The 24,523-nt window shown below is 45.5% G+C and overlaps 1 protein-coding gene across 3 annotated transcripts; it reads left to right on the plus strand.

Annotated features, from left to right (window-relative positions):
* The first annotated feature begins 873 nt into the window (after positions 1–873).
* On the plus strand, positions 874–23,022 carry LOC120649880 (calcium-transporting ATPase 3, endoplasmic reticulum-type-like). 3 transcript variants are annotated; one of them, XM_039926793.1, is made up of 35 exons: positions 896–1,266; positions 1,374–1,424; positions 1,525–1,558; positions 2,265–2,282; positions 2,829–2,965; positions 3,042–3,116; positions 3,712–3,757; positions 4,025–4,084; positions 4,190–4,270; positions 5,188–5,273; positions 5,906–6,007; positions 6,209–6,262; positions 6,634–6,735; positions 7,249–7,307; positions 7,429–7,573; positions 7,753–7,860; positions 8,434–8,586; positions 8,682–8,786; positions 9,782–9,978; positions 10,273–10,384; positions 10,517–10,615; positions 10,686–10,831; positions 18,323–18,380; positions 18,760–18,852; positions 19,217–19,267; positions 19,373–19,504; positions 19,756–19,857; positions 20,351–20,405; positions 20,488–20,573; positions 21,016–21,164; positions 21,993–22,098; positions 22,182–22,235; positions 22,400–22,448; positions 22,550–22,652; positions 22,775–23,022. In XM_039926793.1, exons 1-34 carry the CDS (start codon positions 1,234–1,236, stop codon positions 22,612–22,614), a joined length of 3,003 nt encoding a protein of 1,000 aa, XP_039782727.1. In that variant the 5' UTR covers positions 896–1,233; the 3' UTR covers positions 22,615–22,652; positions 22,775–23,022. The 3 variants fall into 3 exon arrangements, 2 of the variants coding, with proteins under 2 accessions (XP_039782726.1, XP_039782727.1); XM_039926792.1 differs by having other exon boundaries at positions 874–1,266; positions 22,550–23,022; XR_005665415.1 differs by having other exon boundaries at positions 20,488–22,098; positions 22,550–22,674.
* The last annotated feature ends 1,501 nt before the right edge of the window (positions 23,023–24,523 follow it).

Raw genomic sequence — 24,523 nt, forward strand, 5'->3', positions numbered from 1 at the left:
TACGTAAAATACCACTGAAAGAATCATTCCGTTCCGAAAAATACCATTCGATTAACTTTTGTAATGAACCAGTCATTTTGCTGTCCATAGGACAAAGTGAAATGTCTCTTTACCCTCATCTTCTTCCTTTGCTCTTCCTTCGTCCTCCCGCGAGCACGCATCCGCCCGCACAGGGACTTCGCCCGTCCATGGAGGAGATGGTGTCCGCGCACGGGCTCCACAACTGGGCGGCGCCCGGCGTGGTACCTCAAGATCAACGGCAATGGCAAGCAGCAGCACCTATCGTGGATGGCTTTGTGGACCTGCTCCTGGGCCTTGCATCCTCCGATACTTCCGCGGAGACAAGCACAAGCAGGCTGGCAGTGCGTCCGCTGGCAGCCGCTGCACACCTGCACCACCAGCACGAGCACGAACACAGCGGCCACTACCACCAGTGCCGCTGGCGATGCCGCTTAGCCGCTATTGTTGCTGCTATAGCTAGCTGTGACGAGCACAGGCCGACGGTGCGTGGCGTGGGCAGGGGTGGGCGGAGCGGCGAGCGGAGCCGGGCAGGTTAGCAGGAGCGGGCGGAGCGGCGAGCGGAGCCGGGCAGGTTAGCAGGAGCGGGCGGATACGTGCTCGTGGAAGGAAGAAGGAAGAGTAAGGGAAGAAGACGAGGGTAAAACAGATATTTAGTTTGTCCAATAAAAAGAACGGTGATCGGTTTATTGCAAAAGTTAACGGAATGGTATTTTTCGAAATGGAACCATTCTTTCAATGGTATTTTATGTAACAGAGATCTTTTGATGGTATTTTCCAGAAATGATGATCTTTCCATACTATGAAACCATTTTTTCCAAAAAAAAAACGGTAGTTAACTTTTTCCAAGCGGAAGCAACGCCAGCCCATGGGGATAGATTGCTTGTGTCCCCCCTTCACTTCCTCATCGAGTCAGGCGCCATACGCTCCGCCCGCGGTCGCGCCGCGCCGGCTGCACCCGCGAGACGGCCAAGCGCCACCGCGACGGACGCCACGTCCACCCGATCAGCAAAACCCCAGGCCGGCCGTCTCACATCTCCGTTCTCCGGGCTCCGGCACGGCGTGACCGTTGCTGAACACCGCAGCCAGACGGCGCAGACCCCGATCGCTTCTAGTGGCACCACCAGCTCTCCGGCTCGCCCGTTTGCCTTCCCCTCTGTAGCTAGAGCTCTCACTCCCCGGCGTCCCCGGAGGCCGCGGCGCCGCCGGGCGCCCATGGAGGACGCCTACGCCAAGTCCGTCGCCGAGGTAATGAGCGCCTCCCGACCCTAACTCCCCTCTCGTGCTCGTCTAATCCCCTGGCCCCGCCGCCGCCGCCGCTTCTCACGGATCTGGCCGCCTTCACCTTCTCGCAGGTGCTGGAGGCGTTCGGCGTGGATCGGACCAAGGGCCTCACCGACACGCAGGTGCTGATCTGAAGCGTCTCGCCTTGTGAATTTCAGTTTGGGTATGGGTAATGTGGTGGGGGTTCGGTTGGGCTGATTTGGTTTTGGTTTCTGTGCCCAGGTGGAGCAGCATGCGAGGCTCTACGGCAAAAACGGTGAGTTTTTGCTTTTCTATGCGTGCAGTTTACTCACTGTTCTTCTGGTAGGAATCGACTGGTTGCATCTCACATAACAAAAAAATAACATTATCGGAGTGTGGCATTAGTTGCAAAGTCTGTGTGTCGTTATGTATACTTTTACATTTTTGGTGAGGTCATGTCTTGTTCAAATAGTGAAATGTTCACATTGGATTTTAGAGGAACAGTTGTTTTGGATTATACAGCTTGGGAGTGTTTTTCAGGCAAAAGGGTGTTTGCACTAAATTGCTTTTCGTGAACCAACAGACCTATCGAATGCATACTTCCCATGTTCATCCATATTAGAGTTTGGTCATTCGTGCAATGCAACCAATTATGAACTTTGTTGTTTTTTTTTCTTCTGTAGAATCTATGGCTCATCACTAGTCAGCACTCTAGTAACTAGTGGTGAACATAAAAGGGAAGGGCTAATTTTTAGCCCTGGATCCAAACAGGCCCCATGTTTGTTATGCCAATCTAACTGAACCATAGCTTTGGTGCTTTTAATCTAGTTGGAGTCCCCTGCTATCTATCAGTTTGAAGTTTCAATCGGAGTATATTTTGGACGTTGGCATGCATATGTATGATTTATTTTTGCATTGCAATATGCACAATTTTGGCTCTTACAGTCTTTCTGATGACTACTGAATTGTCTTTATTATTTTCATGGATGGACTACCTCCAGTGCTTCCCCAAGAAGAGAGTAAGCTATCACTTCAAGTTCCCAGTTTTGTTTTGTATATCTTGCATCGCAATACCTATCACCTGTATGTTTCATTCTCATGAGTGTTAACCATAAGATCAAGCTGGCTTTTCCGTATTCCCATATGTTGTTTTCTATAGGGCTCAACTGTGGCCTGTGGGTTTGAACCCATCGACAGTTTTACTCAGTATTTTTGTTAGCATATGAACATAAACATTTAATAAGCTTCTTTAACAATAATCCAGACACTTACCATCTTCTGTCATCTGTGAAAGCATGACATATTGACATTCACTCTAATTTATTGCTCTGCAGTTGTGTATTCTACGTAGGCACATACATCATAACTCTGTAGAACTACTTCGTGAATTGGGGCTTGATTTTAATTAAGGCAAAAAAAGGACTTCCGAGGCCACCCAAATTTTTAGAAACCTTACATCTCTGATTCTTTTTCTTTTCCTGATTGCTCTTTGAACTAACAATTTCCAATTTTGTAAACTTTTCAGCATTCATCTTTTTTTTTTTGACATGGAAATTCTTACTCAGGTACTCCCTTTTGGAAGTTAGTTTTGAAGCAATTTGATGATTTACTCGTCAAAATATTGATAGCAGCTGCTGTTATATCCTTCCTTTTGGCTCGAATGAATGGTGAAACTGGATTATCAGCATTTTTGGAACCATCTGTAAGTTGGATATATCCCATTGGTTTAAAATGACCTGCAGGCGGAAATTGACTTTTTTCTTTGATTTTGACTATAGGTGATCTTTATGATACTGGCAGCAAATGCAGCTGTGGGTGTGATTACTGAAACGAATGCTGAAAAAGCTCTTGAGGTTCTTACTTCTCAATAAGGCCCTAATGTTTTTTTAACTCTGATGACTGTTCCTTCTGTATGATTGTTTCTTTTTGGCACATGGTACGAGATAGTTTGGTGAATGAGAGGGCTTCTCTTATTCAATGTCGGGGGGTTTCTTCCCCCTGCAGGCCGAGTTTTTTTTTGGCACATGGTACAAGATAGTTTGATGAATGAGATTGATCTGCTGTTTAATCTTTGCCTTCCCATGTATCTTTATACCACCAGAAACAGAGCTATATTAAATATAGGTGGAAATATGAGGTGATTTAGATCCTACCTCTTTTATCTGGCCACATTGGGTTTGTTTTTGAATACTATATTTCAGATCCTATTATCTTCTCGTTTTTTTTTGAACTGGGAGTAATGACCAGATCACCGAGTTTTTGGTCCTAATTATTGATCCTCTATGCTTGTTGTTTGCGTAACTGATTACTTGTATGCATGGTGCATCTCAACGCTGAATGCTAAAATTTGTTAATTGTCTTTCTTAGCATTCTTTGACTACATTATATATTGCAGTGTCCAACTTTTTTTTCACCCTCCACGATGACTTATTTATAACAAATCTGCAGGAGCTCCGTGCTTATCAAGCTGATATTGCAACGGTTCTGCGCAATGGTAGCACACTTTTGCCATGGATTCTTGCATTTCATTTTTTTTTGATCTTTTGTCTGGAAACCGTAATCTGATCGGCATTAGTCCAGGGGCCAATTACCATAGTTGCTCAATGTCTGCCATCAAAACTAAGTTTTTATGAGTTTTTCATCAGCAAATGTCACAAAACATTGATGCCAGAAACCAAATTAAATTATTAATCATGCATGCTCTGTCATATACTCATATGTTTAGCTGATTAGTGCATTTGTCAATGTTTGAATCATGTAGGTTGCTTTTCTATACTTCCAGCAACAGAACTTGTCCCAGGAGATATAGTTGAAGTAGGAGGTACAGTCGATTGGTCATCTGATGATTTCCTTTTGAGTACCATGTTTAGCATTTTCCTGATGCTACTTAGTTGACACTTGCTTTCCCCCCCTTTTTGTGGATAAGTTGGTTGCAAAGTTCCGGCTGACATGAGAATGGTTGAAATGTTAAGCCACCAATTACGTGTTGACCAAGCAATTCTTACAGGTAACTTTTATGTTTTCTTGTGCCATTCATTTACCTAAAGTTATGTAGGTAGCATCCCTATTCCCTACTCTTGTTTCACTGTTTGGTTTCTAAAATCTGCTGATATTAACCATTTGTTCTGATGATGATTTTTTTTCAAGAGTTAGGAAAAGAAATAACTATATTGACTATATTTTTCATCACTTTGAATGATTCGCTTTCTACATTTCCAATTTAGCAATAACTATCAATGGCTAGTTTTTCATTTCTGGAGCCCTTGGTGAGATGTAGCTGTCCCTTATCCTTGATGAGCTAACTACATCTGGTCATAGAGTGATTTGTACTAATTATAATCTGCCTGAGCATCAGTTATCGAAGGAAAAAGTCCATTTACTCCCCTCAACAATTCACTTTGCCCACTTAACCCCTTGAACAAAATTTAGACTCAATGTACTTCCCCAAGCAATTTCAATTGGTCCAATCTACCCCTACTGAGATTTCTATTTTTTCTCTGCGTACAAGTGGAATTTTAACTTCAAATTTTGCAATGTAACTTATAATATGGTGCCCTATGCTAGAAAAATACATTATGATTTTTTCATGCAGAATTTGATCTGTGATAAATTTTGTGTTAAATGTTTCCAACCTATGAAAATAACCATGAAAAGTTCTTAATGTATTTTTTTTAACATAAGGCATAATGTTCTCTATCCACTCACAAAATTTGAACTTAAATTAATTTCTACATGGAAAACAAAAAAGAGAAATATCATTAGGGGGTAGATTGGACTAATTGAAATTGTCGGGGGAGTAAATTGTGCCTAATTTTGCTTAGGGGGTTAAGCGGACAAAGTGAATTGGTGAGGGGAGTAAAATGGGCTTTTCTGCTATCGGAAATATGGTTTCTTGCTAATGTTGTGGATTTGTGGTTTGACTAGGAGAAAGCTGTTCAGTCGCTAAAGAGCTCGAATCTACTTCAGCAATGAATGCTGTCTACCAGGACAAAACAAACATCCTTTTTTCGGTAAGCATATCGCGTGATGGCAGTGGCATTTAAGTCAGTATTGTATTTGTTTCACACCTGAAAACTGAAAGTAAATCATATGCATCTCTTGACATGGTGATGTTTCCATGTACAAACCATTTTTTATTTATGCATTTTTTAATAAAACTTTTCACTAAAGGTACTAGCTAAGCACTCTAGCAAGAAAGTTTCTAGTTAGCAAAGGGAAGACTGATTCAATGGGACTAGAACTCCATTATGCAGTTAGTATGATTGCGCTACATAGATGTTTACAACTTTGTAGCATTTATCTTATCTGGTTTGTTGAAAATATGTCTCATATCTGGATTTCTTGCTCCTCTCTTCAGATCTGTTGAAGCATGTTCTGTTGTATTTTTCTTTCTTATGAGCATCTCCATTGGAAAACTCTAGAATGGTCAATATATATTCATGGTTGAATTCTGAAATATAGTGAAGCAGCAGCATTTCAGAGACTTATATACACAACAGTAGATTTTCTGAGTTCCTGGTAGTTCTTGCGCCTGAAATGATTTTGAGCAGTTACTTTTTATAACATTCATATTCATTGCACTTATCCATAATTTATTGCCTCCTTTGAGACTTGTGTGTTTTCTACTGTTGCTGTTTCTCAGGGCACTGTTGTTGTAGCTGGCAGAGCAAGAGCAGTTGTTATTGGGGTTGGATCTAATACTGCGATGGGAAGTATACGTGATGCTATGCTGAGAACGGAGGATGTAAGTATGAAACATATATTTCTTCTCATTTTCACCTTCAGTGGAGAATTGAGCTATGTGATTTCGCTTCATTCTAAATGTATTTTCCTTTTTTTATGTTGCAACTAGTATGCCTATTTGCACTTTGGTTCACGACAGCGTCCCCTCATGCTTTATGTGATGATTATTCTGCTTACAGTTAAAATTCTCACTAAATTACAGGAAGCAACACCGCTGAAGAAAAAGCTTGATGAGTTTGGTACTTTTTTGGCAAAGGTAGCTCCGTAGCTGATCATGGTTCTTTCAACAAGTTGTGAGTAGTTTTTTTTCCTTCCAAAACTAAGGAGTAATATAGCGTGAAAAATTTATTGCTGAAGTAAATCATTTAACATATCATAGACTGATGACAATATGACATCTTATGAATTGGGAGCATCAATTTGATTTTCTCTCCTGGAATTTAGCATTTAACTTATCGGTAGAAGCTGCAGTGTCATTTCTTAATTTCAAGCACACTGTAGGTAAATATTAGAGTGCCACAAAGAGAAATGAGATATTTACTCTGTTAACTAGAGCTACCACGAATGACAAATTCTGTAGTCCAAATTCTATTTTAAATCTTCTTCATACAACAATTTTCTTTTCAGGTGATAGCAGGTATATGTATACTTGTTTGGGTTGTAAATATTGGACATTTCCGAGACCCTTCTCATGGTGGCTTTGTTAGGGGTGCTATCCACTATTTTAAGGTATACTATTGCTCCCATGTTTCAACTTACATTTTTTTTTTGGTAACATTCAATCAGTGTAGGTCAACCTCCAGTCTGGCACATACCATCTTATTTATTAGTTTGAGCACTTGGAAATTATTTTGTTGAAGTGTGGCCAGAATGCAGAATTTGGCCATGCTGATAATTTTTCTGGGGACCACATTTGCAAATTCTAGTAGTCTGTTACATTGTCTGAGTGCTTCACTTTCACGAAAGCCAACTGTTTAGTGCCTATAACCCCTTTTCCCAAATGACTGAGGTTTTTTTTTCTGTTTGTTTACAAATAGTTCTTTTCTTATTATGTTTGTATACCTACTTCTTTCTTTTAAAAAGAAACTCACTCTGACATGCCTTAATGGACAGGGCTTAATACATGTCAGTGGTTGCAGCATGTGCACAATATGACTTGTATAGGATAACTATATTGATAGAGAACTGAGTGATAATACCGTTTCTCAAAGGATGTACCATCTGTTGTTTTTCTTTTCACAGGTAGCCGTAGCTCTTGCTGTTGCAGCTATTCCAGAAGGTCTTCCAGCTGTGGTAACAACGTAAGTTTCCTGTTAAACAATTTCTTGGTTGTCATTGGACCATGTTTGTTGAGGCGTAGTGCTATGCTCAATTCCTCTTTGAAGCAAACCTCATAAAGCATTTGCTTGTTTTTTCTTTTAGGTGCTTAGCTCTTGGTACCAAGAGAATGGCTCGCTTGAACGCCATTGTTAGGTCTCTTCCCTCTGTAGAGACATTAGGATGCACAACGGTTATTTGCAGTGACAAAACTGGTACTCTCACAACAAACATGATGTCTGTGTCAAAGGTGATGTATTTCTCTTTTCTGTGGCCTTTTTTGTTATATTATCCTTGTTGAATATACAGGTGCTCAGTATGATGTGGAGCTGAAATACAATATGCTCTTTCAATTAGAAATAGTTTGTCATTGTAGGTTGATATATTTGAATTCATTGCATGACTTAAAAAGTGTGTTTAACATTCCAGGTGTGTGTAGTGCGGTCTGTACACCAGAGACCAATGACTGATGAGTACTCCATTAGTGGAACAACATTTGCTCCTGAAGGTTTTATTTATGATGCTGGTGGATTGCAGGTAAAGTAGTGTATTCTCTAGGCTCAATGAATTTCTGGGATCTCTATTGTGCAGAAATCTGAAAACCATTATCCAATATAAGTTATGCTTTCTTCAATCCAGGGAAAGAAAATTGCCTGCATTTATAGAAGATAATGCCTGGCACCTGAAATTGCTCATCACACCCCTCTTGGATATTTTCTTAATTTGTCCAGATAATTCCACCTTTATTGAGGAATGCTTTGCATTATAGTAACTGAACAAAATATGAATGATAGGTAGTTTATTTCATGCTGACAGCTGACAAAGCCTTCTACCCTACTTCTAGCCAGTGCGACAGGCTGGGTTCAGTACACAACTTTTCATCAATCTGTAAACCTTACTTGTAGTTCTACCTAGCTCGACAAATAGTACTAATCCGTAGCAAATGGATTGATTCTGCTCCCAAGACTTTTTGGATGTGTACCATTGGATACTTTTAGACAACCTGTGAAACATTCAAGCCTGCTATCTAGTAATCTGTGACACCAGTTATGTTATTACACAAATATAGTTGCTATCTAGTGCTAATTAAAGGAATTTAATCTGTTGCAGCTGGAGTTTCCCCCTCAATCACCATCTCTCCTTCATCTTGCTATGTGTTCAGCTCTTTGTAATGAGTCCACTCTACAATTCAACCCTGATAAAAAATGTTATGAAAAAATTGGAGAGTCCACTGAAGTTGCTCTGCGTGTGCTTGTGGAGAAGGTCAGTTACTGCATATAGATAAACATATCTACACACTTTGCTTTCATGGAAAATAATAAGTTCGATTTAATGTTCATTGTATTAAACCCTGTAAGGTTGGTCTTCCTGGTTTTGATTCAATGCCTTCAGCCCTCAACATGCTAACTAAGCATGAGCGTGCATCGTACTGCAACCGTTATTGGGAAAATCAGTTCAGAAAGGTTATTTTCCTCATCTTGTTTGAATTGCTATGTTTATTCTGTGCTATAACCTTGCCAGTTGCTGTATTTGTGGCTCCCGTAAAGGTCCTCGTGTTTCTTAAGGGAATAACCTTTGATCATTAACTAATTCTGTCTAGTACATTAAAAAAGTCAGAATGTAGACAAAGTAAATAACTTGTAACTGTGAGGTTTTCAAATGATGCCTGGAAACTTCAGGTTTGACAAATAGATTAAGCACTTAATTTCTCTAGTCACTCTGCACCGTGCTCACTAGTCTCTACCAAGCAAGCACAATTCCTTGAATAGTCAAACATATAGGCATCTGATGGAACTAGTGGATCACTAGTTTATGGTGCTATTGAAACTGCTCGCATACTCATTATCGTTGAACTGCTTTACTCTTTTCCATGTTATGTCTAATCGTTCTGTGTCAGCAACCTTACTATTTAGTTGCTCAAGAATTTGACTGAGCCCTAAGCAAATAAATATCCTAACCGAATCAATCTAACTTATCTATTTCCTTACAAACCAAGTCATACAATCAAATCTGGTAGTGCCCGCGTGCTACAGTAACCGCCTGACTAGTACATGCCTCATATTACCGCCTTGCTGTGCTGGTGGGCCCAGGCCTAGGGCTGGTCCTACTATAACATACTATGCAAGGCCTTATAAAGTTCCAGTAGTGTCGCCAGTTGTTCCTCCTATATTCTCGAAGGTTTCAACTGTACACGTATCTGTATGTGTAAATGTATCTATCTGGATGTTCCAGGGCTTATAAAGCTCTTGATTTACTCATCCTAGTTACCTTTTAGGTAAACTAGTGCTGTCATGTGGCTGAAACACTCTGTTACCTCTTTTTTTTGTCGTTCCTTGAATCAGTTGAATGAGGCTAATCTTTTTTCGTTGTTATAACTAGCCTCTTTTCTTTATATCATACTTCATCAGATTTATATTTCAAATTCATTGTTTCTCTACTTACTGATTTGTTTCTTTAGATATCCATTCTAGAGTTCTCCCCAGATCGCAAGATGATGAGCGTCCTTTGCAGTAGGAAACAACAAGAGATTATGTTTTCAAAAGGTGCCCCTGAAAGTATAATGGCAAGATGCACACATATATTGTGCAATGATGATGGTTCTTCAGTACCATTGACTATGGACATTCGTAATGAGTTGGAAGCTAGATTTCAAAGGTTAGCCTTTTTCATGTGTAATCTGTCTTCAGCCATGGCACCTTCCACACTTTATGATGTTATCGAATATCGAGCTCATATCAGTGTAGTTAATAATACTTCTGACACTCTTTGTTGGCAAGGGACCTTGGTAATTTTGCCCTGGCTACACCCTTGAGCGAAAGTTACTATTAAGTGATTATGTTGATCCATTGTTCTTTTTTCTTTCACCAGTAAACTTTGTTTACAATAATACTTCAGTAACATATCCTATAATTTTCTGCTGCAGTATGCTAAATATTCTCAAAACTCCAGTTTTGCAGGGAAAGATACATTAAGGTGCTTAGCATTAGCATTAAAACGAATGCCACCTGGTCAACAAAGCATCTCTTATGCTGACGAGGCCAACCTCACATTTATAGGACTGGTATGGTTTGTCACTCTCCTGCTACTTTCTCTCTCCCATCCTTACACTCTTCTACATTATGTTTCTGTTTCTGTTGTTTATAGCATAATAGTTTAGTTATTGATGAAACCATTTCTTTTTCTACTCGTTTAGGTTGGGATGCTTGATCCACCAAGAGAAGAAGTTCGGGATGCTATCCACTCTTGTATGTCTGCGGGGATCCGTGTTATAGTTGTCACTGGTGATAACAAGGTTGGTGAAATCTTGGACTGTTTTGTGAGTAATTTGCTACTGGTGAGAAAATTAATGCCCACTATTTTAGTCTACAGCAGAGTCTCTGTGTCGGCAAATTGGTGCTTTCGAGCACTTGGATGACTTTGCGGGGTATTCCTATACAGCATCGGAATTTGAAGGATTGCCTCCTCTGGAAAGGACAAACGCATTGCAAAGGATGGTTCTGTTTTCAAGGTGATTTAGTGTCATTGCCTTGTAGAAAAAATCCAGGACTTAGCTATGCTTTCTCTTGAACCACGAACTCGAAAAAACACAATGCAATATTTCAGAGAAATATTTTTTTCTCGAACATGTCAGACAAATATTTTGCTTGATGAAATATGCTTTTGCCCAGGCAACTCCAGCTCCTTGCTTAACCTTTTTTCTGAGTTTGAATCTTGGAACATATAAAACTTGAATGCACAAATTATATAGGGATCTTGCCATTTTATGAAAAAACAGAGCAATTATGATGGTTTAGTTTCACGAAAGGAGGGAGAAAGAAACCTAACATGATGATCACAATACTTTTGCAATCTTGCACTTGCCCATACACTAAGAGAGTGCACTATAGAAATGGATGTGTTGATGGTGAAAGATTAGCTATGATCATACAAGCAATGTTCTTATGGCGTCGCCTAGGCGTCGCCTAGGCGACAAGGCGCTCCCCTGTTTTGGCCCGCCTAGGCGTCGCCTTAGCCCGCCTAGGCGGCTAGGCGGTGGTGACTCGCCACAACTCGCCTTAACGCCGTAAGAACATTGCATACAAGAGAATAATCTAAAACAAATATAGTTGATCTGGTGCCTATGGATATCAATCAGATGGAGTTCTTCTAGTTGCTTGTTAATGGGTCATATGCCTAAGCTACCTCTATTTCAAAGGGTGAACTTAGGGTAACTGAAAAACTTGTAGGAGGGAATAATGGATGTATTCCTCCAACCCTAGAAGGGTGGGTATATATAATTCCTATACATGAGCCTCTAGATGGACCTCTATACACATGGGCTCAATATACACCAACACCCCCCCGCAGTCTGAACTACCGGCACAACGGTGTTCAAGACTGGACAACAAGAAAGCCAACACTCCCCCGCAGTCTGAACAACCGGCACAGCGGTGTTCAAGACTGGACAAGAAAAGAGTACAAAGGGCTAATACCCCCCCAGCCACAACTAGCCACCGACTACGTTGAGGCTGGAGCGAAACTCCGAGAAGGTCGAGGAGGACAGTCCCTTGGTGAAGATGTCAGCAAACTGGGAGGTAGTCGGGACATGGAGTACCCGACATCGCCGATAGCGACTCTGTCGCGCACGAAGTGCAGGTGAATCTCCACATGCTTCGTCCGCTGATGCTGGACGGGGTTGGTGGAGAGATACACGGTGCTGACGTTATCGCAGTAGACGAGCGTGCTCTTAGCGAGCGGGCTGTGGAGCTCCGCCAAGAGCTGTCGTAGCCAGGACGCCTCCGCCACGCCGTTAGCGACAGCCCGGTACTCCGCCTCAGCATTGGAGCGGGAGACAACCGGCTGCCGCTTGGACGACCAGGAGATCAGGTTGCCGCCCAGGAAGACGGCGTAGCTGGAAGTGGAGCGACGAGTGTCCGGGCAGCCAGCCCAGTCAGCGTCGGTGTAAACCACCAGCTCAGCAGAGGACAGGACGAGCGGTGAAGCACCAGGCCGAGATCCACTGTGCCACGGACGTAGCGGAGGAGACACTTCAGCGCAGCAAGGTGTGACTCCCGGGGATCATGCATATGGAGACAGACCTGCTGGACAGCGTAGGTGAGGTCTGGCCTGGTGAAGGTGAGGTACTGCAAAGCGCCGGCCAGACTCCGATAGGCAGTAGGATCAGTCACCGGATCACCCAGATCAGCAGACAGCTTCGCCTGAGTGTCGACAGGAGTGGAGCAGGGCTTGCAATCAGTCATCCCAGCCCGCTCCAGAATATCGAGTGCGTACTGCCGCTAGTGAAGGAGAAGACCAGACAGGCGAGGCTCAACAGTGACGCCCAAGAAGTGGTGGAGCTTACCAAGATCCTTCGTAGCAAACTCCTGCTGCAGAGAGATGACACTCTGAAGCAACCGTTGACTGGAGGTTGTGAGCACAATGTCATCGACGTAGAGCAGCAGATAGGCAGTCTCATCCCCACGGCAGTAGATAAAGAGAGACGTGTCAGACTTGGCCTCGGTGAACCCTAATGTCAACAAGAACGTGACGAACCGAGAGTACCAAGCCCGAGGAGCCTGTTTCAGACCATAGAGACTTGTTGAGCCGGCAGACCATATCCGGACGACTCGAGTCCACAAATCCCGCTGGCTGAGAGCAGTAGACAGTTTCTAACAGAGTGCCGTGAAGAAACGCATTCTTCACGTCCAGCTGGTGCACAGGCCAAGAGCGCGAGAGCGCAAGCGAGAGGACCGTGCGCACCGTAGCGGGCTTCACGACTGGACTGAAGGTCTCATCATAGTCCACACCAGGTTGCTGAGTGAACCCCCGGAGAACCCAGCGAGCCTTGTATCGCTCCAGTGTGCCATCAGCCCAACGCTTATGCGTCCAGATCCACTTGCCAGTCACCACATTGCAACCAGACGGACGCGGTACGAGGTCTCACGTCTGGTTGGCAAGAAGAGCCGCATACTCCTCTTCCATCGCGCGACGCCAGTGAGGATCCGCCAAGGCGTCGCGGACAGAGGAGGGTACCGGAGAGACCTGCGGCTCTCCGTCTGTGGCGGAGAGAGTCGTGGCCTGAGACGTCATCCGCCGAGTCACCATGGGATGGATATGCCGAGGATCCCGATGGATGACTGGCGGGTGGTACACCTCGGCTCGAGAGGGAGCCGGAGGCGACGACGGCTCCGGTGTAGGCGTCGCAGGAGCCTCCGGAGCAGGAGGCGGCGCCGGTGTCGGCGCCGACCGACGCCGATACACCTGCACCGGCTGAGCATACCGCTGCGGTGCCGGTGTCGGCACCGAACGACGCCGATACACCTGCATCGGCTGCGTGTACCGCGCAGGTGCAGGGGAAGGCACCGGGGCCGCGCGTGGCGCAGCGGGAGACACCGGATCCGCGCGCGGCACGACCGGAGGTCCGGGGGCCGCGCGTGGCGCGATCGAGGGCTCCGGGGCCGCGCTCGGCGCAGCAGGGATCACCGGAAGTGGAGCCGGTGCGCCGGGAGAACCTGCAGGGAAAGGACAGACAGGTAATGGTGGCTGAACCATCGGGTCAGTCGGAAACAGAGACTCCAGCTCGGGGTCAGGAGAAGGAGTGGAGGAAGTGGAGTAGGGGAAATCCGATTCGTCAAATACGATGTGTCGGGAGATCATGACGCGGCGAGATGTGATGTCAAAGCATCGGTACCCCTTGTGGTCAGGGGAGTAACTGAGGAACACACAACGAGTCGAGCGGGGCGCCAGCTTGTGAGAAGCGGTGGCGGAGGTGTTAGGGTAACACGCACACCCGAAGACCCGAAGGTGATCGTAGCGAGGAGGGGTACCGAAGAGAGCGTGGTGTGGAGTGGGAGCAGGAGAAGTAGTGGACGGAAGATGGTTGAGCAGGTAGGTGGCGGTGTGGAGGCTCTCACCCCAGAAGCGCGGGGGCAGAGAGGCCTGGATCAGAAGGGTGCGCACGACGTCGTTCGTCGTGCGAATCATCCGCTCAGCCTTGCCGTTCTGAGGAGAGGTATATGGACAAGACATACACAGCTGAACACCCCGAGAGAGGAAGAAGGAACGGGAGGTGGAGTTATCGAACTCACGCCCGTTGTCACACTGGACGGCCTTAACGGTGAGGCCGAACTGAGTGGACACCCAGGCAAAGAAGTGGAGGAGAGTGGGGAAAGTCTCAGACTTGGCGCGCAAAGGGAAAGTCCAAGAGTAATGAGAAATCATCAACAATGACCAGATAATATTTATAGCCAGACATGCTGAGTACAGGAGATATCCACAGGTCACAGTGAATAAGATCAAAAGCATGCGCAGCATGCGAAGAAAAAGAAGAAAACGGAAGTCTAACATGACGACCTAACTGGCACGCATGACAGAGGTGCTCAGCAGGAGCCCTAGTACATGGAACATCGGTACTACGACTGCGCTGAGCCAAAACATCGCGGCCGGGGTGACCAAGCCGGCGGTGCCAGGTGGTGGAAGAAGGCGTCACGGCAAAAGCAGTAGACGAAGAAGTCGAAGACGGAGCAGCGGAAGCCGGGCTGTCACATCTGAGGAGCGGACGCCGGGAAGCCGAATCCTTCACAGTAAGACCAGAAGAGTCAAGTTTGATAGAACAGGAGTTGCCAGCAGTAAACTAGCGAATGAAAAGAAGGTTGTGAACCATTTGAGGAGCAACAAGAACATTAGGAAGACGAGGAGCAGAACCCACGGCGGTGACATGAAGGCAAGACCCATCACCAACCATGATAGAAGAAGGACAAGAGGGGTGTGAGGGTCGGACAGCAGAGAGGATACCGGCATCAGGAGTGGTGTGGAACGAGGCACCCGAGTCGGCGATCCACTCGGTGCTGACCGGCGGCGTCAGTCCCATGGTGCTGAAAGATTGCGCCAGAGCGGCCTGGTCCCACCCCCCAGGCCAGGTCTGCTGCTGGCTGGGCTGAGTGGGCGGGGTCCAGTACGGCGCGGAGAGGGGAGTAGCACCAGTGAACATGGCCGCCGGCTGGAGCTGAGGACGAGACCCCCCTCCCGGACCCTGGAACGGCCACATCGAGATGCGCCCTTACCATGGGTTGCTGAAGGATGGCCAGGGCGTACCTCCAGGGGCAAGAGCGGGAGTCGGAGCCTGAGCCGGAGGAGTCGACGCACCCCGACGGCCCCTATCGGTACCAGAACCCCCAGAAGCAGGGCCACCAGTGCCACCACCACCACCACCACCACCACGATCCCCCGCCGACGACGTCCACGGCCCTCCTACCTCCGGTTTGCCCGGCGGGAGCAGCGCCAAGGAGAGAGGTGGCAGGGGTGGCGAAGGAAGCCGGTGGAGCAGCGACGAGCGCGGTGGAGGTGGACGAGGGCGATCTGGGCGCGAGACCCCTGGTGATCTCCTCGAGGGCGAGGTCGTCCCGGACCTGCAGGAAGGAGGGGAAGGGCCTCTGGCGGGCGATCCAGCTCTTCAGGTGGTTATAGGTGCTGCTCAGGCCCCGCAGGACATTGAGCACTAAGACCCGATCGGACACCGGATCCCCGAGGTCTTGAAGAGCATCGGCCATGCCCTTCATCCGCCGGCAGTACTCGCCAACGGAGAGGTCCCCCTGCACGAAGGTGCGGAAGGTGGCGTCGAGCTGGAGGGCGCGGTACTCGGCGTTGCCAAGGAACTGCCCCTCGAGCGCCACCCAGGCCTGCCGCGTGGTGCCGCCGTGGGTCCTGACGAGATCATGAAGATCTAGGGAGATGGTCCCGAAGATCCAGGACATGGCGACACTGTCGAGGCGCAGCCACGCCACGTCCTGCGCCTCGATCGACGTGTCGAGGAGGACGTGGTCGTCGAGGGCGTAGCCGCGGGGGCGAGCAAGACCTGGTCCCGCCAGCGTCCGTAGGAGGAGGACGTCGGGTCGAGGAGGACGGTGACCAGGGCCCTGATGTTCTGGATGCCGGCGGCCTGGAGGTGGAGCTGGGCGACCATGAGGTCGGTCGGGTCGTACCGGGCTCCAGATCCAGCGGGCGGGGCACGGCGGGAGGAAGAGGCGCCGGGCTCGGGGTCGACGGGCAGCTGGCCGGAGGAGACGCGGAGGAAGTGCTCCTCCTCGGCGACCCGGAGAGCGGAGGCGTCGGCCGCTGCGCGCTCGCGCTCCCAGGCGAGGGCAGCCACGCGGACCCGCTCCTGGGCCGCCGAAGCCTCCGACTTGGCGGCGAGGAGGGCCGCGGTGAGAGCGGCGTCGGCTTGCTGCCCGCGGAGGGCGGCAGCGGAGATCGGTGCATCCGCGGGCGACATCCCGAGGCCAGGCCACCCGGGATCGGGCGCGTCGGCGGCGGGCAACTTGACGGCGGCGCGGTCGGCGGCCTGTGCGGCGGCGGCCTCGGCAGCATCGCCCCCTGCACCCTGGGCGGCGGCTGCAGGTGCAGCAGCGCCTCCCGCGCCCGCGGCGGCGGCGGGATCCGGCGGCGGGTGGGAGAAGGTGACCAGGGCTGCGGCCGGCCGAGGCCAGGCGACGGCGCGGCCCCTTGCACCCGCGGCCGCGGGAGCGGCCAGGAAGGGGGCGGCGGCGGCTGCTGGAGCAGAGGAGGAAGACAGGGGAGAGAAAAAGGAAGGGGAGAGTGGGGGAGGTGCCGGGGGCCGGCCATGGCTGCCGGCGGCGGCGGCTGGGTAGGAGAGGGAGGAGGGAACCCTAACCCTAGGCTAATGATACCATGTAGGAGGGAATAATGGATGTATTCCTCCAACCCTAGAAGGGTGGGTATATATAATTCCTATACATGGGCCTCTAGATGGGCCTCTATACCAAGGTTTTGAAAGTCGACGATTAGGATCCGCCTAGGCGCGATTAGTCGCTCGGCGAGGGGGTTCCGCCTCGCCTATGGGGGTAGGCGGACCCCTAGGCGGGCTGAGGTCGCCGGCGAGGGAGGAGCAGGCGGCGGCCATGGCAGAGGAGGCGGAGAAGCAAGGACGGGGGCGGCGGAGGGTGCGAGCGGCACAGAGGAGGCGGAGATGGGGGTGGCGTACAGCGCGGAGGAGCCGGGACGGCGGCAGCGGAGGACGCGGGGACGAGGGCGGCGCGGAGGACGCTGGGACGAGGGCGGCGACGCTGGGACGAGGACGGCGTGGAGGGCGCGGGCGGCGCAGAGGACGCGGGGATAGGGTTGGGGATGAGGTTAAGATATGGGCTTGGGGCTGTTTTATGGGCCTTTCTATAGAACTTTTGGCCCACATGCGTACTGAAGTCCTCTTATTTTCTGTTTTCTTTTTCTTTTTTATACATATACAAATGTATATACTAACGCCTAGGAAAACGCCTAGGCGCGATTAATCCCGACTAGTCGCTAGGCTGTGGGTCATCGCCTAGATTTCGCCTAGCGCCTAGCAAAACTTTGCTCTATACACATGGGCTCAATATACACCAACAAAACTCATGGTCCAAATTGGGAATAAGAGGCCTATTCTTGTACTGTTATCATAATTTGCTTACCATTGCCCAGGCTGTGAGAATATGATTTTTTTTTTCAGTTCAAAATTCCATCGTGTCTGATGCTGATTTTGTTCCTCAATTTCTACTAGGGAGAAATGATGTAGCTCTTACTTTGTCGGCCATAACATGTCAGAACCACCTGTGAATATGATACCTGATGTTCAGCTTTGTGAAATATCAGAGATAGGATTGTTAGCAAGGTGATTAGTGGGCTGGCCTTTGGGCCTTGGCGCCCAGCCCATGCGGCTAGGGCTGCCTTAGGGTTTTCTTGTGATTGATTTAGAATAGGCAAGGATCTCCGTTGATTAGGGTGCTTTCTATAAACCCTAGACGCTCCTTGCCTATATATTGTACACCTCTGTACCCCTGTTTAATCAATCCACAGATTTCCCGTGCCATATTCGCTTTCAAGGATAGTTAAACTGATGAAATTGTGTCGTAATATGAAGTTTAAACTGATGAAATTGTGTCGTAATATGAAGTCACATAGCAATGCTCTTAATTCTATACTTTCAACTTCCCTATCATAACCTGACAATTTATACTAAATGGTGCAGAGTGGAACCTTCCCACAAGAAGATGCTTGTTGAAGCCTTGCAAACACACAATGAAGTGGTAAGCTAACATTATGTATGATTCCTACCTTTCATCAAAGTGCTCCATTGTGCTTCGTTTAGTTGTCAGTGACAGAGCCAAGGCATTGTACCTATGGGGAAGTCTGATACACAGTAACAAAAATCCTTGGCATCTGTTTCTTTTTCTCCCTTGAATCCATGGCATCTATTTCTGTAAAGACTCTTCTATTATAAATGGTTCTCTTAATTATTGCATAGGTCTTTTTAGTGTAGCTCAGGCACTGTTTCTTAGTCATCACTATAATTGATATGACAGAGTTGTTTAAATAGACAAATAATTGACACTCGTAATTACATGCCACCCTCTTCATGATTATCCATTTCCTTGGTCTAACTCTATGTTCATTTTTGTATGTAAGGTTGCTATGACTGGAGATGGTGTCAATGATGCACCTGCGCTGAAGAAAGCGGATATAGGAATAGCAATGGGGTCAGGAACCGCAGTTGCAAAGGTACTAATAAGTACAACAGGTCTTTTCTTTTTAATTTTTGGTTGCAAGATTGGCTCCTGGGTGCTGCCTTGGTTGGTATTATTGAGAAAAAAAATAGGGGTCATTTTCTCTAGCCAACTAAAGTTTGTTTTCCTTGATGTGCACCAGCCAATGAGCACATCTTTGTTTTTTATTTGTGCAGTGATGAAAATTGATTAGCAGTTCATGATTTGTTGAGTGTATCTTAATTACCTTTTTACTGTCTGTCTCAGCAAATGCTGACCGAGTGAAGCTCCTTATAACCAATTTCACCCTTTCTTAAGTCTCTAGTTATTCATAACGGTTATTTCTTGGATTTAATCATTATACGCTTCTAATATCTCAGAGTGCGTCAGACATGGTTTTGGCGGATGACAACTTCGCCACAATTGTTGCTGTAAGCTTATTTCTTATTGTGTGACATACAAATAATGAGAACAGTTGGTCGTTATTGTCAGATGATGATATTTATCCAAAACCCTGTTCTACCATTTGTTCATAGGCTGTTGCGGAGGGAAGGGCCATATATAATAACACCAAGCAGTTTATTCGGTACATGATCTCATCAAATATTGGAGAGGTGGTTTGTATTTTTGTGGCGGCAGTGCTTGGGATGCCTGACACACTTATACCTGTGAGTGGAAACTCTCCCTTATTTTTTGCTTGCAAACTATTGTGATAATGGTCTTCATGAATGCTGTATTGCACATTTTTATCTTGTGATGAATTTTTTTTCCTTGTTTATGTTCACACGCCTCCCTTATGAGATCAATCACCTGTCTGCTTGCAAATCCGTTTTAAACATTAGTTTTTTTTTTCTGCGGGTCTTTCTACTTTTTGCATGGATGTGAATTATGCTTATGCCTTTTTGTCATTGCTTTGCAGGTCCAGCTACTCTGGGTGAACCTTGTTACTGATGGATTGCCTGCAACTGCAATCGGTTTCAATAAACCTGATGGCAACATCATGACAGTCAAGCCCCGCAAGGTAGTTTAAAATTTGGTTAAGCACCTGAGTATCAAGAGCTATTCATGATCTCATGCTGGTAACTTATGTTTACACTTCTATGAAACTGTGTTAATGCATGTTTTACTGGTACTCAATTAAGCAAATGATGTTTACCCAATAAATACTTATTGATCAGCTTACTACCTTTTTAGCAGAGTCAAGTCAAAGATTGTACTATAACATACCTGCTGAGCCTTATTATTTGCAGTTGGATTTTTTGTGCACAAGAATATTGCTAATTAATATCTAACGGATGTTGCATTGAGCAAAAACCTTGTACCCAGGAAACCTTTGATTTGCTGATACTTGCTTTGGTGACAACATAAAAATTAGATGATTGACAAAAACATGAGTTTATACTGATGACTATGAATTGCTAGGCATGTCATTTCAAGTAAGAACTACGGGTTTCATTTTCTAAACTGACATATCAGATATTAAACAATGCTCCCTTTTCATCATTGCATTGCAGGTTAATGAAGCTGTGGTTAGCGGGTGGCTCTTTTTCCGTTATTTGGTCATTGGAGGTTTGTTTCTTCTATCTGTTTACATTTTGATATTCCTATTGACAGCTGTAGCAGGTTTTTACTCTTTTTTTTGTTGATGCAGCTTATGTCGGCCTTGCTACTATAGCAGGTTTTGTTTGGTGGTTCGTTTATTCTGAAAATGGTCCTGGATTACCATACTCTGAATTGGTAAGTCATGAATTTGGAACTATTTTTCCCAATTTCTATGTTGGCACCTTTCTTTATTTACTGGAACTGTCATGCAATGACCTGTTGTTAGTGTTATTCTCAACAATCCAACAACGAAAGGTTATACTTCAACAGGGTATTCATGTAAAGCATACAAGTACTAGTTTCATATGACAACAGGTGTCTGTGCTTGTCACATTGAGTTGCATCTTATTGACAAAATAATGTTGGTTGACTATATCTGAATGAGTCGAATGCAGAAAACATATTAAAATTGTCTTGTTACGGCCTTACGGGAGCTAGGAACTCACTTGTATTGATTGGTTGCGAATGAGTTAGTCTAATTTATCTCATTTTGTTTTTTTTTCTGAAGTTTGTTGTGGGTCCTTAATATGCCTTACTGATTCCATACACTCCGAATTTATTCCTTTAACCATTGCAGGTCAATTTTGATTCATGTTCTGCCAGGCAAACTTCTTATCCTTGCAGCATCTTTGAGGATCGTCATCCATCCACTGTTTCAATGACTGTGCTTGTTGTTGTTGAGATGTTTAATGCCTTGAATAACCTAAGTGAAAACCAATCTCTGCTGTAAGAGTTCTTGTCCTCCATTACTGTCACTGTTCTATTATTAATCTACATGTACTACCTCCAATAACAAATGAGTGATGCTTTGGTCACTCGTAGAGCATTCAAAATTCCACTATGACCACTAATTTATGTTGTAATATATTTTAAACCTAGTAAGATTATAGTATTGGGAAAGTACTTTTCGAGACAAATTTGTATATTCAGAATGAATTTTAAAGATATTAATATTTAAGGCTTGAAAACTTTGAACATCCTGAAATGTCACCTGGTTGGCTAGTTTTTGGCTGGAGCAATTACTTGCTGTAATTTAGGAGAGAAGCTGCCTGCATCCATGTTTTGTGTTTCTGCACTGTTCTTTTGATCGATTTGCAAAGGAAAACCAAACATGTAGTCTTTTCATTTGTGAAAGGTGATTCTGATGTATCTCCATAGAACATCAACTAAATCTAAGGTATTTACACAACCAGCGTCTTCAAATACAATGTTTTCTACATCACCATGACCTTTTTTTTTTACACAGAATCTAGAGGTTTATAATGGACTGGATTTAAAAGTTTGGATAAGTCAACTGAAAAACACCTGAAATCTTAAGCTATTATCCTTTTTTTTCTGGAACCTAAGAGTAATATTTACGAGCAAAAGAAAGAATGTATCACGATTTTTTATATTTGTGTTATTATAGAACAAATAGTCATTATTTAAACCCAATTACTTGTTTTGTTGGGCCCCTCCCATTTCTGTGAACTTGAGAATTGCAGGTGTCACTGAAAAGGTGGTGGCATGTGCCATAAACTTCTTCTGTACTAACACAGCTTCACTCTTATCCAGTGTCATTCATCCATGGAGTAACCTATGGCTTGTTGGGTCAATTATTCTGACAATGCTTCTTCACGTAGCAGTCCTGTACATTGAACCACTAGCCGCTCTTTTCTCAGTAAGTGTCTTTCTTCATTCTTGTGTGGTCCTCTGTTATTTATGTTAAAAGTATTTTGGATAAACTGTGGTATACTTGTGCAGGTGTCTCCATTATCGTGGGCTGAGTGGAAAATTGTTCTTTATCTATCCTTCCCTGTTAGTACTGGTTCTACCTTACTTGTTATGCCATTCAATTGATGTGATCTGTGTTTTACTTCTAACATTGTTTTAGCAGTGGGTAGTTAGCAGCGAACTCATATTTGTTTGATATATCTTTTCCTCTGTAGTTATTTGGCAGACTAATTTCGTCTAATTGTTAGGTAATTCTGATTGATGAGGTATTGAAATTGTTTTCGAGAAGCCCACGAGGTAAGTTCCTGGTTGCAGCACAATCTCATAAATTTATAGGTCTACACATGCTACAGCCGCAGCTGTTTCAGCTGCCAGAATCTGAGTTTGCTTGTTTACAGGTCGAAGATTCCCTTTAAGGTTGTGGAGACGTGATATACTTCCAAAAGAGTCGAGAGATAATTAGTTTTAGGCCTTAGCATATGGAGATGCATACGATACACAGTGAGAATCTTGGCTTCTGCTGGTAGAAAGACTGATTTTGTCTGATATTTGTTGACTAACAAGCACTACAAATCCTTTTGGTGGGTGATCTCATACAATGATTGACGCTGGAATTCTTTCAGGTCTCAGAATGCCAGTTTTGGGCAGAAATCATAGGGCAGCTTCGAGAATGTGTTCTAGGATCTGTAGTTTATAGACTGTGCTCATACTTGTAACTGATGCTTACAAAAAAAACGAGTTCATGATTGCCCCCCCTGTTCTGATGGGGATGATTTACCAGTTAAGTAAACTTTTACATTATGTACTTGGTACAAATTATCTGGGTGACAACGACACCCCTTTGGTATCTGGAGAGAGAAGCATTCCCGTACAGAATGATGAGTAGCAGATGAATTTGGCTTATTGTTCAGCAGCCGTTGAGGCATTGAAAAGCATTCTTTGAGCTGGAATTCTGGAGCAGTGTGGCCACCACCCTGCATCAGCAGTGTGCCAACACGTAAACTGCGTGAGCTATCGACTGGAACATTATTTTGGGATTGCTGCCTTCAGTGTGGCGAAGGTCAAATTGTTGGCATATGTTATCGTAAACCTGTATGAGAGGATTAAAACAGATGCAAATGACATCACAGTTAGGTAAAGAAAACGAAAACCCAGATGATTGATTTGTAGTAAAACACTTCTTTAATAATCACTTGTAATGCACATCCTAAGGGAAAATAAAGGAAGGGAAGATGACTCAACCCAGCAGCTTGGCTATCAATATGCCACGCTCTCCAGTCACCAACAATAGGGAAATTCAGTGATCTTACCCACTCGTCCGTACCGAGAAACGGCACTATAAGATCATGATCGTAATTGCATGCTGATTTTGTCTTCTTTTTTTTTGTTTATTCTTGCACTATTCTTTTCAACCTCAAATTGCGCATGAACATGGATCGTTGCATAAGATATCAATCCTTTTTTTTGGGAATTTTGATGCACTGTTTTGTGTTCCTTTTAAACGAGTGGAACCGTGGGAAGAAACAAAATGTTTAGGTTTTCGAATGTTTCAGCTCATCAGCGACGATTAAAGAGACGGTGGACACCAGTCACAGCGGGTCCAATCTACTCCTCAACTCACGGCCCAAACACACAGTATCAGTTACCCGGCCCACTTACAGAGCCTGCTTCTCATTCTTCTATCGCTTTATGCTTCCTGGCAGAATTTAGAATGGGGCTTGCGCCCGGACGTCCATCATTTTGCAACATTAAAACAAAGCATCTGAAACATAAACAAATAAAAAATAAAAAATATATAAAAAAGTTCAATGTTACATCATATTTTGAGGGAATAAAATTTCCGCTGCAACATCAAACGCATGTTTCATGTAACATTTTCAAACATCATCCAAATCAAAATGCTTGCAACGATACATCTGGAATAGATAAAACATTTCAACATTTCAACCAAACTCTTGCAACATGCCTCCGAAACACTTATGCAGCATGTGCAACACCTCCTTGCAACATCCATATGCAACAAGTGCAGCATACCTCTGAAACGTTTGAAAAACTTAAAATGTACATTTGCAACATAGAGGGAGAGAGCCTGACGCGGGGAGCGCCATGGCCACCAGGGTGGGAGAAGCTCGGTCGCCAGGGAGAGAGAGAGAGGGCGTCGCCGGGGGTGGGGAGGGCGTCGTCGCGCTCCGAGTGGGGGAGGGCCGCCGACTCCCCTGCAACACCATCGCGCCACCTCGAAGGATCTCGCTCGTGCTTCATGGATCTTGCCGGTGTGGGGGAAAGGGCCACCGGATCTGCGGGCGTTGGGGCTTCCGGTGGAGAAGGGGCGTCGCTGTAACACCCGGTCCATATCAGTGTGGGTATGATGT

Source organism: Panicum virgatum, chromosome 9K (assembly GCF_016808335.1).
Source record: "Panicum virgatum strain AP13 chromosome 9K, P.virgatum_v5, whole genome shotgun sequence".
In the NCBI taxonomy this organism is placed as follows: Eukaryota; Viridiplantae; Streptophyta; class Magnoliopsida; order Poales; family Poaceae; genus Panicum; species Panicum virgatum.

Bases quoted from the DNA above. Each gene is read 5' to 3' on its own strand.
- LOC120649880 (XM_039926792.1), top strand. From the start codon at position 1,234: ATGGAGGACGCCTACGCCAAGTCCGTCGCCGAG. The intron at 20,406-20,487 runs GTTTGTTTCTTC...TTGTTGATGCAG, and splicing joins CCGTTATTTGGTCATTGGAG to CTTATGTCGGCCTTGCTACT. The intron at 22,449-22,549 runs GTAAGTTCCTGG...GCTTGTTTACAG, and splicing joins GTTTTCGAGAAGCCCACGAG to GTCGAAGATTCCCTTTAAGG.